This window comes from Gymnoscopelus braueri (assembly GCF_963280865.1).
Source record: "Gymnoscopelus braueri genome assembly, chromosome: 1".
NCBI lineage: Eukaryota > Metazoa > Chordata > Actinopteri > Myctophiformes > Myctophidae > Gymnoscopelus > Gymnoscopelus braueri.
In genome coordinates, this window is record NC_137603.1 from 28378128 (window position 1) to 28396606 (window position 18479).

General features: G+C 40.8%; 1 protein-coding gene across 11 annotated transcripts in view; it reads right to left on the minus strand.

Annotated features, from left to right (window-relative positions):
- mical2a (microtubule associated monooxygenase, calponin and LIM domain containing 2a) overlaps positions 1 to 18479 on the minus strand; it is a 45652-nt gene that overhangs the window by 25391 nt on the left and 1782 nt on the right. For 7 of the 11 annotated variants that reach the window (XM_080436072.1, XM_080436073.1, XM_080436065.1 and 4 more), the window contains exons 2-4: positions 5662 to 6055; positions 622 to 829; positions 359 to 475 (exon numbers count right to left, since the gene is read on the minus strand). In XM_080436072.1, coding sequence (XP_080292198.1) covers positions 359 to 475; positions 622 to 829; positions 5662 to 5922 — 586 coding nt within the window. In that variant the 5' untranslated portion in view covers positions 5923 to 6055. Of the gene's footprint in view, positions 1 to 358; positions 476 to 621; positions 830 to 5661; positions 6056 to 9087; positions 9134 to 12984; positions 13024 to 17187; positions 17316 to 18479 lie in introns of those variants that run through there. The other 4 variants (XM_080436067.1, XM_080436070.1, XM_080436068.1 and 1 more) reach the window with 4 other exon arrangements.

Here is an 18479-nt window from a genome sequence, read left to right on the forward strand (position 1 = left end):
GTTTCTAAATTTAGTAAAGGCTCTTGATGGCATCTGTGTATTGACATTGCAGTTTGAGAGACAACACTGGACGGCAGCATGTGAACTTTAGAGGAGGTCAAGTAGATAGTCGAGCAGTTCAGCTTGCCAACCAGAGTCCAGTTTACAGTAAATGCAAAACATTAACATCTCCATTCTGACAATAATTGTCAGAATGGAGGGAAGTGAAATACTAGGCTATGTAGAAGAGGAACTGAAATGTTTAAGTATTTAACTGATAGGAACTAGTTGTGAGGTTTCTAACTACCTTAAATGAATCAAAATTCCTGTATCATAAAACCGTCAGTTCTAGAGCATTATTATTTGCATGGGCTAATACCTTCATTTTCCTGGTCTTCTGGAGGTTCCAGCAGCTTGACAAACTCCACATTGATGTGAAATTCCACAGCAACAAGAAGGGCAACCTTTAGCAGCATCAACTGCAGCTGCTGAATACCTATCAAAGATTTATGATCACAGGTCATTTAAGATGAAAGATGAGCATACTGAGCAACCCATTTCAGCTATAACTAGGAAGTAACATAAATAGTCATTTTAATCATTGCCATAAGTTAAGGAGAGATTATGTAAGCAGACACTTACTGATGTGGTTGATGGAACCAGCACAGAACTTGCCATAGAACTTTTTGGCCCCCAAGCCCCGTAGGTCCTGAATGGTGAAGGGCCACAAGTGCAGCACATTATTCCTAGCGAAAGAGTCTCTCTTCTCAATCACCACCACTTTTGCCCCCATTAGGGCCAACTCAATGGCTGTCCGCAAACCACATGGGCCTCCTCCAATGATCAGGCACTAAAAGAGAAGAACAGACAAAGTCATGTCAATTTGATTTATATAGCTCAAAACCACAACAGAAGTTATCCAATCACACTTTACATATAGAGCAGGTCAAGACCATACAGGAAAAACTCAATCCTCAAACAGAGCCTAACAAAGAGAGAGAAAGATAGAGAGAGAGAGATGCACAGCAACCACAATTATGATAAAGGAGCCTCTTTATCAATGACTGCCAAATAACGATATATCTCTCAATATTGATAGTCACATCTTTGTCACCTAAATACTGTAGATGATTTAAAATAGATGATAAAATGAGAACTGCCTTTTAACCCAGTGATATATTATTATTGCACTAGGGTGAATTATATTGCAACCATAATTCATTTAAATACTTTCCATTTCCCACACGATGTGAAAACATTACCTGTGTCACAGAGACCAAAGCTACCACTTGGCTACTTTGTCAAGAAGATGAGAAGTGTAATGGGAGATTAAACAGTGATTAGTGGTGAAGATGTGTAGTCAAATCCTCTTCCCAGAAGTATGGTTGCCCATGCCTTAATTACCACTGTTATTATAGTCTTTCCATATCAAAAGTATTACTCATGCATCTGTCTACCTCAAATATGCATGAAGTCAGTTTTTGGGGGGTTTACAGCATCTGTCTGAGAATGTGTGATTCAAACATGACTTCATTTTTTGGAAAGGAGAATAAAAGAATCAATTAACATACCCCTTCTCCCTCTCTTTTCATATCCAAAGGTACTCATGAATCTAGTATAGCAGAATTTGACAAGTGGACATTGTGAGGCTTTTTATGGTTAAGAAGTTTTTTTTTCTAGAGTTAGGTTTACAATCCGAGAAAGTGCGAGCAGGTTAAGTAAAAATATAATTTTAACAAAAAATGTTGGACATACTGTACAGTAGGCTAAGACAGGGCTGAGAGAGCGAGTGAGTGTGTGTGTCTTTAATCTTTCTAGGATTCACTCTAAACCAAATTCCTCCTGAGTCAGACAGTAGTGCATGCTGTGGTCAACAGGGTTTCTGTTTCCATAACCTTCAGCTTTCCTTTTAACTTTCCAGGAGTGAGCTCCTGCATCGTGTGGCCTTCCCTGAAGAATTCATTAAACTCACTTAGTGAAACAGAATCAAGAGCTACCACTCGGTGGTGTGACAACTAAATCCACCCCCCATGCAGAGAGTGGGCTGGCAACATATTAAAACAGTGGGACTCTCTTCCTGTCACCCTGTGCATCTGCCTGGAGGGGCCACAGGAACTCCATGTGAAAGGCTATGCGTGTCAATATTGTGACAACTCATGTTTCAGTACCTGCCTTGGCCTCTGGGACCTCGTCATGCTTGTGCAGCTCTACGTGGTGTCCTGTGTGCACCTACAGCTTCTCTTTCATGCTCTTCTCTCCATTGCTTACCCTCCGTTGGGGCTCTATGCGAGTCACAGCTCCAAGCGGAGAGCTTTCTTCCAGGGTTTAGAGAGCACTGTGTGCCAGTTGACAGCAATCCCAGATCACTCCCTACATGGTCTGCTGCACCCAGCAATAAAAATAAATTGGGCTGAAGTCATTCTATTTTCTTACTTTGTGAGCATGATTAAACCCTAGCGTGTTATCAGAGGATGGCGTCAGTGATGGAGAAGAACATTTGGAACAATTCGAGCTGCAGCTTTAGATTAGGTATTTATCATCTTTCTGGCAGGTGTGAGCCAAACACAGGTGCTGGCAGTGCTACCTGGACAGGGCCGTTTGCTGTCCAAGTACAGTTCGGTTTTTCCAACTGAAGGGTGATTATTCGTGCACGACAATCTGGTGTGTGAAGACGAGATAAAAACAATTCAGATGTTCCCAAACCACAAATCTCACAATGTGGGGATCTTATCAATGCTCATGTTTTGGTTTGTTTAATCGGTGACCATGGTACGACCAGAAATGAGTCGTTGGTTTTAGAGCGGTTCCACGCTCTGATGTGTTATTCCAGATATGAGGGCTTCCTGAGGGCTCGCTCCGCATCTGCTGAGTCAGGACACACACATCCTATCAGCTCACCACCTGTGGCCTTTATGACGGCACGGCTCTGCCTGCCCCAGGGTCACCTTTCACCTCCGTTTAATTACAGAACCCTATATCTGTCAGTCAAAATCAAAGCACAGACAGGGGACCAACTCAACTTTTTTCAAAAAGTGGCCAACGTGTATCCTGACTTAACCTGACATGTTGCTGCCGTTTTAGCTGTTGTTGATGATAATGATGAAGATGATGATATGCCTTCCTTGAAGATGATGATATGCCTTCCTTTGTCTAACTACAAGCAAGCAGCCATGCCTTAAGGCACCGGTAGATAGTCAATCAGCGGTAGCACACCACCCGGGGAGCCATAACATGAACTGGCAAGAGGCAACTAGCCAGCCACAAAGACAGGCATCTAGAATGTCATGGGGATTACACCAAGAGAAATGGTCTGTACAGTAAAATGGACAGTGTTAATTTAACACTGTAAGAAGGGAACAAAATGGACCCGTAAAGTAAAGGTTCATTATTGACATTTGTACACGCTGTGTTAAATTAGCAATGAGGATTTTACTGTGAGGGCATGAAGTCCCAGACCTAGACTTTAACCTGAACTTCTGCCCATATTGTGCTGTACAGGCTGCGTGAGGGAGATTTTCCAGTCACTAACCATCCAGCGAAGCTTATAGATAAATTTTTTAAGATCTTAGAGTTGTCCAGAATGTACTATACTATGCTATTTTGTTGACATACATTGTTTCAATTACTGGGTGAACACACCAGATTGAGATTTATTACCATGGAAAGAGCCATCGAGCTATTGAGGAAAGCTCAACTAGAGGTAATACAGGAATATGAACAGGAAAATCCAAGCTCAGAGAAATCTACAGTGTAAGACTTTATTCATAAAGTATTTTTTGGAAAGTATTAGACACGGTATTAATAGCCTATGCAAAAGAATGTTGGAGACTCAAAACTACAATTTCACACTATGCACACATGTGAGACAGATGACAAACATCATTGATGTTTTGCTGAAATTAACTGGCTCCATTGCAAGTCGCTTCCAGGACTGAGTGGGTTCAAATAGTTTCCTTGCACTGTCTGACACTGTCCAGCATCCCCGCCCTGGAAAAGTCTCTCTCTCTCTCTCTGACCTCAAAGCAGCAGAGCACATTATTACAAAAGCATACACTGTTACTGAGTATTGGAAACAAATGGTGGGTCATCAGAGCATCCCTCAGCTCTATTATATCATAAGTGTATATACAATGAGTTAATATGTCATATCCCTATATGGATAAAAAAAATATCGCATGATGCAGAAAACAAACTATCGGGTGTGCGTCAGCGGCATTAAAGCCAGCTGTATCAGGTCATAAAGCAGGGATGACATCACATCCTATACAGATTGCTGTTCCAGCAGGAATTTGGAGGTTGTGTGGCGAGTGATATCACATCTTTCACTGTGAGAAGAAAGCACAGCTCCAATAAAAACATGAGCCATCATTTACGTCACCCTCGCCTTGGTTTGTGAAGACATAAATCTTTTATCAAGTTGTGGCCCGTGGCCTGTACAAAAAATTTGAACAGGCAGCAGAGTGCTCATATACTGATGAAACACAGAAATGAGTAATTTCTTAAGCTAAGAAGACCCATTAACGAAATATGTAACACACAATTACAGTAAATCTGAGAATTTTACACATAATACACTAGTGCCTATCCAGCAAACAGGTTTGCTACAATGGTGCATTGTTTCTTTGAATTTACTTTCAACACTCTCCTGCTGTATGTAGAGTGAAGAGGTGCAATACAGTATGACTGAAAGCTTTTGGCACAGGCGATGGTACCATCACGCAGTTTCTACTGAAAGATTAATTACAACTTTGTTGTGGCTTGAATCAAACTAAACTAGACTTGTAAAAACGCAGCTCTATCTGAGGCACTGAAAATGCATGTTAATAACAATCTGGGCCTGGCTCCAGCCTTTGAGGAGTAGCCCATAAAGAACACCAGCAGTACAACCTACAGGCAAATAATCACACTTGCTGAGTGATGCTGTCTGTTTCTCCGTGCAATAAAAACACAGCTTGACTGACGGAGGGAACTGTATAGCTCTGCGACGCAGCACCTGCCTGTGAACTGCAGTGTCAGTGCAAAGCATTGTATAGCTCTTTAACCACTTAAACCCTATACACTTTGTTCTATACTAGGCCCCCTCCTTTTTCCCTCTACACCAAATCTCTCTCTTCGCTGAAAACAGCCAATCTCCAAGCTCTGCGACATGTTGTGAGCTTTTAGATCGGCTAATTTCTAAGGAACATTCTCCCCAGAACAGCGACGCTAGGGTGCATGTTGTTAACAGGCCAGCTGTAGTGAGTGAGTGAGTGTATTGAAGCTGATCTGATGCATCTCGACAGGTAGAGGTTAAAGTGATGAAACCAACACCACTTTCCAAGCTATAGACTTTAAGGCTATGTTCAGAGTGCCAGGCCAAATCAGATTTTTGGCCTACCCATATAGGCTGCAATCAATTTTCTATGTGTTGCTTTGCTGTTCATTCTGATTCCAATCAGATTTGAACCACATTCCTATAAGTGGTTTCAAATGGGAATCTGTTTTCTAAAGATGCATCTCTGTATCGACATTCAGACACTAAAGCCGGATTTTTTTTGTCGTACGGCTCGCTGAAAATAGCCGAACTACAAGTTCTCAACTCGTTGCACTCGCAGCGCGTTGTGAGCTTGTAGGACCCCTTAAAACTGAGTATTGTTTAATGTTTACTGTGTATAATTTTCACCATGAGATCATTTTGCTCACCTTGGTTCCCACACAAGCATGGCTTTTCTTGTACTCTTTGTGACTCATCCTCTTGTCTAGCTTGCTCCATAGTGCCTTGGCCTTCCAGGAGGTGACCTTAGTCCTCAGAGTGCTGTAAAAGGTGCTGTGGTCCAGAGGGTCCAGTTCCAGCTGGCTACACAGGAGGTTGAAGGCCTGCATCGTACCCTTACAGGTGGAGGCCTGGACGAAGTTCTCAAACAGCTTCCCTCCATGATTCCTGTCCTCCTCTATCTCCCCCATCTTTCCCAAGAAGGCCTCAGCCAGTGGTGGAGAGGATTTTAGGATGCTGAGATTCGTGAGACTTGGGTCAGCAGTCTCCACCAGCTGTCCCTGTAGCTACTCCCTCTGCTTAGCCCCTCCAGTCATGCCCAGCCTGCAGGGGTAAGAAAATAAAAGGGTCTGATGTCATCTTACAGCAAGGAATCCTTCACATATGGCTTTTGGCAACTGATGTTTGCTTCAGTCTATTATTAGCATGAAAGGACCATTCCAGATCCATTGGATTATTTAACTTGTTGAAGGGTGTAGCCAATTCATTGGATCATTCAGCATGCAGCCATTTGATACTGCAAGTGAAGTATGCATACGTTATCTGCAAAATGCAGCATAGCTGTGCTTCATCTCTTGATGAATGGCTACATCATGTAATAACATATTGCAAACGACAGATTTGACTGGTGTAATTTAAGGAATTTACAGTTATGAAGATGGCACTCTATACAAGTCCTGACTGATCTTTAACGTCTCAATGTGTAAACATACATTCCAAAAACACACCAAACTCACACCCACTGTAAATGAACACAACGTCAAGACTATAACATAATGCTGGTGAGATATGGTGTATATTTTGCAAGCAGGGACAAACTGCAGCAAGTAAGAAACATGAGAAAGCTTGATGTGGTCAAACCGTTCCCATGCATGTTTAATAGCAGCTTAAATGGCAGGCTGTTTTTAGACTAAATTAGGCTTTATGGAGCAACTGCTATTAGAACTACTTGAACTTGTAAAGAGCCATTTGCTGTTCTATATAGCATGTATTGTGTCTCACTTCATCAAATTGTTAAGTCTCCAAAACAATTATATAAATAGTGGTTGAAGTGTTTTCATTTAACCATGTGAACCCTAGAGTCCCTATTCTGGGCATGTTATAATAGGGAAACATTCTGCCAAAATAGGCAACCTTTCATCAAAAATTGCAGAAGATCACAACACGCGAGTTTGTAGATTGGCTATTTTTGCTATTGACGAACAACAAAGTATATAGGATTTAGATGTTTAAGAAAGAATAAACAACAATTCTAATGGTTCGCTGTAATTCCATGTGACAATAGTTCTCAAACCTTGGAGAAGCACCATACAGTAAGCACCACCACTATGATTACTACAAGCCAGAGAACCACTATGTGTTACAGATAAGCAGCTTTCTTTCCCAGCGTGCATCTCTGGCTATGGATAAGCAGGCAGAGCAAGTATTTGTCTTGCTCTCCTGTTGCAGACAGACAAAGGGATTTTGTTTCAGTCGTCATCTCTCTAAAATTAGTTGGAATGCAACCGTTCATTACTCTTGGTAATTAGGACTAGGAGTGCCTGCTTAGTTACTCCACCCTAACATTATGTTCATATTGTATCTTACGTACAGCATAGGCATGCATGCAAATACCATTGTCAACCAAATGCTGATCACCAGCCTTATCGAAAATCACTACTCACTTCATTACTCAGATCAGTCACCAACTATTTTGAAAACCAAGCTAGAAAGATCTGTAGGCAGCAGAGAACTACAGCCAAATATGGTGATATTCTAACTTAAATATATGTGTGTTCCTTTGGGTGGAGACCATGGTTTCCGTTAGGTTTGAGAACGGCCTGCGTTTGATATTCCAGTGTCCTGTGGAGAGGAATGGGCTGGGCCAGGGGAAGGTCAGGCTGGGGCCTGCTCTAGTGCAGTGTTTTCCAAACAATGGGTCGGGACCCGTTTTTGGGGCCATGGACCAATTTTTATGGGTTGTAAGTAAATATTCCTTTTTAGAATTTCCTACAATTCCCCCCCCCCCCCCTTTTCAGACAATTTTCAAATAAATTAATAAAATTGACGCATTGTGAGCTTGTAGATCACTTCACTATTAAATAGTGCTTAATGAGAAAATACGTTTTTAAATAGCTTTATATTCTGATAGTATTCATTGCTATGGAACAGAGTGTTTGTTCAGTAACAGGAGTCTTCCCGTCTCTCCAGCTCTTTAGGAAACAGAAAATGCATTTTCAGTTTGGGATACCAATGTGATCCAATCAGGAGAGAGATCTCGCACAGCAACAGCATACAGGATAAACAAGTGAAATTGGAGGTGGTGACACAAAGCAATGAGCAGACAAAATTGGAACTCAAACACTATAAAATTGAGGCTGAAAAATGGGTGCACTCTCCTGATTGGCTGAAATTGGCAACCCACCTGAAAATGTATTTCCGTTTATTGAACAAACACAACAGAGAGAGATTTTTTTGTTCCCGTTTTTTACCTGTTGATATGTTGAAATACTAAAATAACTCCACCTTACTTACCGCAACAAACATCTTTAGTGTTAGATGACACCCAAATATAAAAATACATTTATTTACTTAGATGCTAGATTTAAATCTCCAATGACTGAAGCTCAATGTTTGGCCTCGTTTTATTAGTACACTGTGGGTGATTTGGAACAGTTGATCCTGCAGAAGCTAACAAGCAACATTATTGTATTGTACAAGATCCTGTTGAGCAGAATGTTTTGCATCCTGTTTTGCTGTTGCTCTTGTAATGCTTTTACAAACATCAACTCTGCCAGAAGAGGAGAGAGACACCAACAAGCCCATACAAAAAGGCCAGAGTAGGCCAGAGATTGAGATAAATTAAAAGCCATAAACCAGTGGTCTTCAATGCTTTTCAGGGCAAGGGCCCCCTAGCTGAGAGAGAGATGAAGCAGGGGCCCCCACTACATATTGTATTCATGTTAAATGTGTGTTTTCACAAACTCTCTAAACTCTAAACCTGACCGTTGGCTCTGTACTTGGTCTGCTTTTTCCCCCCCTCTTCAACCAAACCTCTTTGCCGAAAATAGCAGATCTACAAGCTCACAACGCCTCGCAGTGCTTGTATGCTTGCTTGTAGATCTGCTATGTTTGGCTAATGTTCCCCTCAGAATAGGGATGCTAGGGTTCAAGTGGTTTGTGTAAAAAAAAATCCCTCCCTATCACACAAATATTTGGCAGCCCCCCTGTAGTGACTGCCATAGCCCTGCCATAAACGATGAGAGTCAACTCTGTAAATGATATTCTTTGGATTTACCACCAAACAGCCTCACACAGCACCAGGGAACTCATTGAGTAGTGAAACACCAGGATGGCTTCCAACCAGTTACATTTACCTTGGAGGCAGCAAAGCAGCTTGTCCTGCGGAGCTCAAGACACTGACGCTAGACAGGAGGGTGTGGAGGGCAGCGAGTTGGTGTTGGCTAGTTCACATTCTCGCATCGCAGTTAAAACCTGGAGGCCTTTGACTGAAGACAGGCAGTCCTAGGGCTGGGCGATATTTCAAACTTTTGCCTCGATTACGATTAATGAACGATAATCGTTTTTAAAGTGAAATAGCAGATCTACAAGCTCACAACGAGGCACAACAAGCCGTAACGCGTTGCGAGCAATAGATCAGCAATTAAAAAAACAATTGTATGCCATAATTGTGCAACGAAGTAACATACAAGGTTAATTGGTTAATCACACTAATGAATTTAGTCGATTATAAAAAAGCTATTCGATTCGTTGATATAAAACATAAACAAGAAAAAAATGACAAGTCATATTATACCAGGTGCTGTGAGCATGTGTGTGTGTGTGTGTGTGTGTGTGTGTGTGTGTGTGTGTGTGTGTGTGTGTGTGACGGCCGGGCGGTAATACACGGCCGTCAGTCGCAGAATGAAAGACGGGGAGAGGGGGGGAGAAGAGAGACAGGGGAGGGCGTATGATCCCATCCCGTCTCCCCAATGGCTTAAAGGACAGGCAAAACGGGGAAGTGTCCCCATTGGCTTAAAGTAGTGAAGGACAGCCAATGATTGAAAACATGTTGCGAATCTATCGAGGATGACTAGTAGGTCAGTCTCTTCATAGACCCGACGCTCTTCAAGCACCTGGTAAAAACTAATATATATTTTTTAATGCTTCTCGATCAATCTGAGCAAGATTAAGTCGGTTATTGGTTCTAAATATCGGTTTCTATATGTTTTCGGTTAATTCCCTAGCCCTAATCAGTCCCACACACAATGGGTCTACATACCATTGCCACGTGGGTAGTATAGCTCTGAACTGCTCCATCAGCATGTAACCACAGGCAACACCCATGCAGACTGCATGCACTCGTTCAACCACAATGATGGCTGATGGCATTCCTTTGCCACATCGCCCACTCCATAGTATTTTGTTTTGCATTATAATTTTGTATGCATATTTTTTAATGGTGAGAAGTGGCTTGGATGGGCAAGGCATGTTGTGCAGGTGCTGCAATTATTTATGCAGAAGACGAGACTGTGAGGTCATTGCTACCCATAGTATGTATGAGTCTATGTTATTCTGGTGTGAGGATTATTTATTTTTTACCTGGAAGGTGTGGCACCTAAATACGTGAGGCTTACGTCATAATTGCAATAGCTTCTTTTGCCAGTTGTGACTAATGTGAAACAGATGTTAGGCCGGACGTTGTCTATTCAATAATTGTATAGGACAGTCAGTGGTGACTCACTGTGAACTTCCATTTAGGGAAACCACTAAGAAGTGGTCATGCTACAAACGCAATACTTTTCAAACGTTATCTTTGCAGTGGACAACTGCGAATAGCTATAAGTGATCTGGTGGAATGTTCAAATGTAGACATGCTGACTAGATTAATGCAATTGCATTTAAAGTGAATGGTAAAAAGGCAGCACTATTGGAACCATCTGGTATAGAAGTCTCTGTGGGTTAATGAAAAGGTACCACATACTGTCATAGCCAGCTTCACGCTCAATGCTCCAACTATATTGTCCCAGACAGAATCCTATGACTTCACCATCTTAGTCTGACAGAATGGAAAGTCAGCTGTGGGCAGACGGAACCAACCCACAAAACGGCTGTAAAAATACATCGCTCGCACACACACACACACACACACCCCCACACACACCCCCACACCCACACACACACACAGCAGACTTTAACATCCCTATCTGTTTAAAAAATCATCATTTATTGACTGTGACTGAATGAGAAGTACAGTATCTGAGACAGTCTGAGGCAATGATTAGTTTATTTTTAAACATTGGCTATGAGTTATGAAGAAATCAGTGGGCTGTTATTAATCTTTAACCATTTAAACAAATAATCACCACCAACTCTGCACTGCACCCATTGTCAACTGTGTTTAACAGTACTAATGATAGTTTGCTTTTTTACAGTATGGGTTCATTTTTACACCATCAAGTTAAATACGAGATTGTACTGTGTGAAAACACTTTTCAAAAGAACTATAGTAAGCCTAAGCCTATGCAATGCATCATCTGTGTTATGCAGCAGTAGCCCCATTCCATACAGGATACAGGTCGGCTGCATATCTGAAAGTAATAGCATGCTATCAGATTCCAGTAAGACAGAGGAATTTCAGGGATGTGAAATATGTAGTTGTTACACCTGGTGTCCTGGAGAATAAAATCAAAACATACACACAAAACACACAAGCATGCACGCACTCACCTCACACACATCATCTCATATAATCTATTGAAAATAACACCAAATTCAGCTTTGAGAATGGCATTTGTCAAATGACGTCTTAGCCTGATCAAAATTGAGCAAGACAGCACTTAGAGATTTCGCACTGAAGGTCTGGCATGTTTAGCCCATGGTGAAGTTGACATTACTGCCGACTATTTTCCAAAGCATAACTGTACAACAGTTTGTTTGATTTTCAATATACTGTAAGTCTGAAGCTGTAAATAGACACATATTGACATGTATTGACACTGGTATGGTTTAACCATTGATTAATCTCCAACCAGTGACATGACGTCTGCAGTTGGCGCAGCAGTGCTTACGGCCTGAGGCTATCAGAAAACAATAGGAAGCTGACGACATAAGGAAAACAGTGGGAGTGCTGGGAAGGGAATCACACAAAGTGTAGCCTGCAAGCCACAGTAATTACAGACTGGACTGAAGGAAACCAGGAAGGAACCCTCTGCCCCTGATAAGCAAGCAGGCAGCAGGGCCTCGGAAAACAGTCTAGTCCAGTGGACATCCAGCCCTTCACCAGGCCCCTGAACACCATAGTTATTATCTCACATCTCTGCTTTTTCAAGCATCGGTGCCAAAAAACTAAAAAGGAGGTATACAAGCAGTGCTATCTGGCTGGCCCCAATAAATGTCAGTCATCGCGAAATGTATAAATAAATAAAAAATGCAGATTGAAGATTGTATAATCCACATAAACAGAAGTAGGCTTCTGAAGATGACAGCAAGTCATCAAGCATGTCCATTTGACCCCACGGGCCGCGTGCTCGCCACATGTCCTCTTTGGACCAAGGTTTGTCTGGACACACTTCAGAGACTTTTGAACACACCGAATTATGACTCCCTGGTTATTCAGAGTCAGACATAAATAATCCACTTAACCAAATATTTTGATCCTGCGCAGTCACACATTCTTTGCCTCATTTGTTACAGTGCGGAAGTAGTCAACCAAACTGCTTATCGTCACAGTGTGTGGCGAACAGATAAAACTAAGAATACTCTGTCTTGGTTATATCACACAATAGACTTCTGGCTGAATGAAATATGTGCAGCTGTCACCGTAAAGCGCACATGCAACTTTAAATGTAGCATTGCAAATAAGTGATGGAAAAAACTGGAATATATTTGGCAAAATCTCAAACAGTTGTTTCTCAAACTAGTTTTGCACTGGGACCCGATAACCCGTTCAATCCGGGAACGCAGCCGTCATTTTAGATTTCGAGTGCCGCGCTATGAGCTTGTAGATCTGCTATTTTTGAAACATCGTGAAATCTTTTGCAAAATCTTTTAATATATATTTTTTTAAAGCGAAAAAAAAAAAGTGAATTTGTAAAGTATTTTGTTCCAGGGACCCCCAGAAGCAAACATTTGAGTAACAAATGTTGGTCAAAGATTTGCACACATTTTCAGGATTTCTTTTGTATATCTGCTATTTTTGAATAGCCAAAGAAATCTAAAACGACAGAGATGCGTTCCCAGATTGACTGGGTTAAGTGTTATTTTGCACTGACCATGGAGTGAGTGACAGTGGCTCAGGAGGCAGAGCTGCCATCTGGGAGCCAGAAGGTTCCCGGTTCGGTCCGTGACTCCTCCTGTCTTCACGTCTAAAAGCGTCCTTGAGCAAGACACTGAACCTCTAATTGCTCTCAGCCTTGCATGGTTGCCTCCACCATCGGTTTGTGAATGGGTGAATGTAAATGCAAATTTTAAAGCATTTTGGATCAAATGCGCTACGGAAATGCCGACTTTTTTATTATTGGGATCCAGTATATTAAAGTGTCAACACATTCTGTAGACCTGTGTCTCTGTGACCCTGTCAGCACATCCTGTGACCCATCATATGGTTCCAAGAAATACTGTTTGTGCCACTGTGCAAGGCATAAATAGTGGAGCCCATGAGCCCTGCAGGGAAGCCATTCTCAGAATAGACAAAGTATCATGTTCCAGAGGAAAACAGCACATGACACTGAGGGCTATGATAGGAACCTTTAAACAAGACTAACATCAAACATAGTTTTCAGCTCTATGACTTCTGGTCCATCTTCGTTACTGGAGGGGTACATTTATACAACACAAACCATAGTTTTACTCATCAAACTAATGGTTACAAATTGCGGTAATACGTGTATGGCTATAAGCTTTGGTCGACAGTCATGTCTCTATAATCGTTGGCAGGCAATAAAAAGATTGTGGTGTTATAAGACAGACATATTATTCCCCAAACTACATTTCATATATCTGTGGCTCAGCTCAGTTTAGCAAAGCTCCCATCAGCTGCATGACATGTACAGTACAATGTCCCTGTCGAATGTGTCTAGTTTCCTGTCCAGATCAAAGCCATGAGGAGGGCTGCCATTGTAAAAATTCCCCCTCTCTCTGTCAGAAGGACCTTGTTAATGTTGTCTTGAGGAGGATGTATTGCCTTTAAAATAGGTGGCCTACTTCGCACTTTATTCTGTACTGCCATCTTTTTGCTGACCTGGTGGCATAAGATAAGGCGTACAATATCTTCCAGTAGCTACATGTGTGTGCATTGTCCTTTGCATGACCCAAACAAAAACAAAAAGTATTATTGTAATTTCTAACATGTAGACAAAGGGAATTTGATCCTTGCAAGTGTACATAAAGTGCACATTGAAAATTCATAAGAAGCGGCTATTGAAAATCTATTATCATTAAATCAACACATGCTCACAGAACTAAACTAAATAAAATGTGTCATAATTAGTCAATTATACTGTACGTCTTATTTCTATGATCATTTCATGGCAAGCTATTTGAATTGACTGTTAGTAAGACACAGTATGACGACCAGTAAGGATCAGTGAATGCATTGTTCTAACCCGATCGCAGGGTTCCAAACTAATGCCATCAAACGCTACGCAAAACAATTTGTGTAGGCCAACTTTTACATTTTCTGTCCACAGACAAAATGTTTTGATTTGCTGTCTAGCTACCTACTAAAGGGAAGTTATAATTTACTGCTTCTTTACACGGCTGCAGGTCTGTTGTATGGCTGATTTCTAGAAGCATGTGTCCATTTTTACAGTAGGAAGGAAATATGCCGCAGAACGGAAGAAGAAAGTTTACAACCTCTCTCTGGGAATATCGAGTACTAACCGTCACAACCATAACATTCAGTATACACTTTCCATTGTCTTTGTCCAGAGCTTTTTCCACAAAGCCATAATAAAGAGATGCTACTCTCAATGAATATTGTTGTTAGTGATCTCATAGTTCCATAAATTTCAACCATATGGAAGGAAAATGACAAAGTAACGTAAAACACAGCAGGAGGGCATATAGAAATATCTTATAGAACGACAGGTGTTGGACAATAATATTAAAAACAAAGTAATGGTTGTAAAATACAGCCTAACATGTTTATATTCTTTCAGTGTACTGTCAGCTTCAGTTCAGCTCACAACTTCTAAGAGACTGAAATATTTTGTTGACCTCAGCTTATTTGGTGCATTTCCTTCACTGTACTAGGCCTACGCTAAGTTATGTACAGGGGACAGTAAATACGATGTCAATTCAAGGTCAAGTTCATGATGTAGGCCTACATCTGGTTACATAATTAGAGGGACCTGTGCCACATTCTGGAATGCTGTTGCTAATCTATCTATACCCACGATTCTAAAATTAAGCTCTAGCCCAACCACTAACTGCAAACTAAAAATAAGAGGCTGGCAGAAACATTTGCAGTTGTGTAAGTTACTGCAACGATTAGCTACAGCTATCAGCATAATAGTATGGTTGAAGACCTTCAGTAGGGCTACATTTGAAACAGTTTGGCATCAAATAAACCATTTTAGACATTTTGGGGTTACATTTAGGCCTGCTTCCAATGTCCTAAAAGCTAAATGAATGTTTATGTTTATCGTAATACCTGTGTTTCAGGTATTCAGGCCTTAAACATTACACTTCTGCATTTTAAGCATCTCTTAGAGCCACAAGAAAACAAATTCATAGACTTGTATTCATACTGTATAACCTACCTACTATTCTAAGACGGAGGGTGGGGATTAGGACTAGGATGATAAAAGTTAAATCACAGGTAAACATGAAACCTGTTCTGAAAATAAGTCTCAATATTTGACAACAACAACAAAACACACCAGAAACTCGTATTAAATTAATGGTTAATGGGTCAAAAGAGAATAAAGTTAGGTTGTTGAGCAATATTGTTCACAGTGCCTTTTCATGAACTGCACATGAATGACTCACAAAATTGCACATTCCAAAGGAAACTCCGGCAAGACATGAGAAGAATGTGGATGCAGTTGAATGTTTAGGCATACTCTATTGGAATCTACAAACATTTGAAATCTTTTGTGGACGGTCTGTGACTGAGAGCGTTCCGGAGTGTTTAGATGTTAGCACATAGGTCTACATGTCTACTGTAGGTGTAGGAGGTAACACTGTACTGCCTAACACGCAAGTAGTGAATCACACTGTATATAATATAGTCCAACTCAGGACATGCCACCCATTCAAGTCACAGAATGCACAGGAAATTACTCATTCACAGGGGTGGAGGAAAGTTGCCTTTGTACCCCCCCCCCCCCCCCCCCCCCAAACAAATTAAGGATCTTCTATCTTGTATTTTTAACATGTAGATTTGATCCTCATGTTGTTGTTTTTCAACCATGGAAGATTTTCTGATCTATTGTCTGACACTGTTTTATCCCAATGGAAGCATCATGCAGGGATTCCCAAAAGGAGTCATCATTCTTGTCAACCTAAGGTTTATAACAAGTTCATGTGAAAGTTAAATCATTGAACTCTATGAATTGATTAAATAGTACAACAAGTCTTCCTTAATGTCCTTAATTAAAGTAATCCTTCAATTGTAGGCTACTATTAATTCCATTCAAAAACTGGAATGGTTTATTGGAATGGAATATTGGAATGGCTGCTTCCAATATTTTACGTTTGACTTGAGAATTGACAAAAAATCTGGGCAGTGGTGTAAAGTAACTTTTTACTCAAGCTACAGTACTTAAGTACAGTTTTGGGGTATTTTTACTTTACTGGAGTATTTCCAATTTTCAGTACTTTTACTACATCTCAGAGACAAATAATGTACTTTTACTAGTACTAGTTACTTTGTAGATTTTGATTATTATTACAAAACATACAGTAACCACTCCAGCCCTACATACATTTCGGCCATTTGAAAATAGCAGATCTACAAGCTCAAAATGCGTGGAGATGCGATGCATTGTGAGCTTGTAGATCTGCTATTTTCAAAAGATTTTTGGGGGAAAACTTGTGGAATGGGAATTCTGCATAAATGAATATTTTTATGCCAATACTTTTGTACTTTTACTCAAGTACATTTTGAATTCCGGACTTTTACTTGTAACAAGAGTATTTTTACAGTGCAGTATTGATACTTTTACTTAAGTAAAAAAAGATTGTACTTTTCCCACCACTGTGGGTATTCAAAACATAACAGCATGGTGCAGTAGCCTAACGTGACTACTCAGACAGCATTGATTCACTCACTGTAATTAGGCTTAAATCGGAAAAATGGCTGAGACACGAAACTTATCAGACGTGAAAGAAAGATGAACAATTTCAAATTCTAAAGTATCCCCAGTGTAGTGGTCACTTTTGTCAGGTGTCTTAATTTCAGACCACTGATATCCACGGATTCAAACAAACAAACAATAGTAACAACGCAAGGTATGGAAACTATAACCTACTTACGTCATTTGTTCATCAAGAATGAAAGAAATGTAAAAATAAAAAAATTTATATACAGCAATTCGTCCAATTTCTTTGCTCGAAGCGTGTCTTTGAAAGCGTTGTGTTGTGTCAGTGCTTATTCGAATCGTCACTCACTCAGTGTGATGCAGTACGGACCTGCCTCTATAGGCTACTGAGGGCGGCGCTCAACAGATCACATCCAATCATAGGAACCAGTAGCCATGGATCCAAGACGGTCATCTGTCATGACCGTCATGGATGAACTTCAACTTGGTGTTTGCACTTTCTCCCTTTTTGTCCCTTACATCTACATGTACGTTCAAATTTCAAATATAAAGGAATGACATCATGGCCACGGATGTTGCAATTATGTAAGGGCTCTCAAAAGTACCCGTATCTTCCGTATTGTTTAATAAAAAGCATTTTAACCCAATTGGTGGCCATTTTCTTATAGAGTTATAATGTATCAGAGTGCAATACACCTCCCAACCAATAGGGTCGCGTGGTTAAAAGCATCCGGAAAAAATGGCCACTGATCGGATTTAAATGCTTTTTATTAAACGATACAGAAATACGGGTGCTTTTGAGGGCCCGGACATCATTTTAACATCCGTAGCCATAGGTTTGGCACTTTATATTTGAAAGTTTAACTTTTATGTAGATGTAAGGGCCAAAAAGGGAGAAGGTGCAAACACCAGGTTGAAGTTCATCCATGACGGTCGTGATATGACAGTCATGTATCAGGGTTATGAAACCAGAGACACTGATGGCTCTGATATAAACTTTTACCTACATTCAAAATGAAACATTTTTATTCAACATCAGAGACGTGCGCGCGAGCGCTCACACACGATCTCTCTCTCTCTCTCTCTCTCTCTCTCTCTCTCTCTCTCTCTCTCTCTCTCACACACGCACACGCACGCACGCACACATGCGCGCGCGCGCACACACACACACACACACACACACACACACACACACACACACACACACACACACACGCACACACCTCCCTCCGCAGTCCCCACACACACCTGTCTCCCTCCCTCCCTCTCTCTTTCTTTCTCTCTCTCTCTCTCTCTCTCTCTCTCTCTCTCTCTCTCTCTCTGTCTCTCTTAATTCAATTCAATTCAAAGGAGCTGTATTGGCATGATTGAGAAAACATACGTTTACATTGCCTAAGCAAAAGTGAAAAAAAAAAAAAAAAAATGTATGTATAGGCTACAAATAAATATTGAATATAAATAGGAATAATATAAAAGTGTAAACAGAGCTGTGTTACATTGCA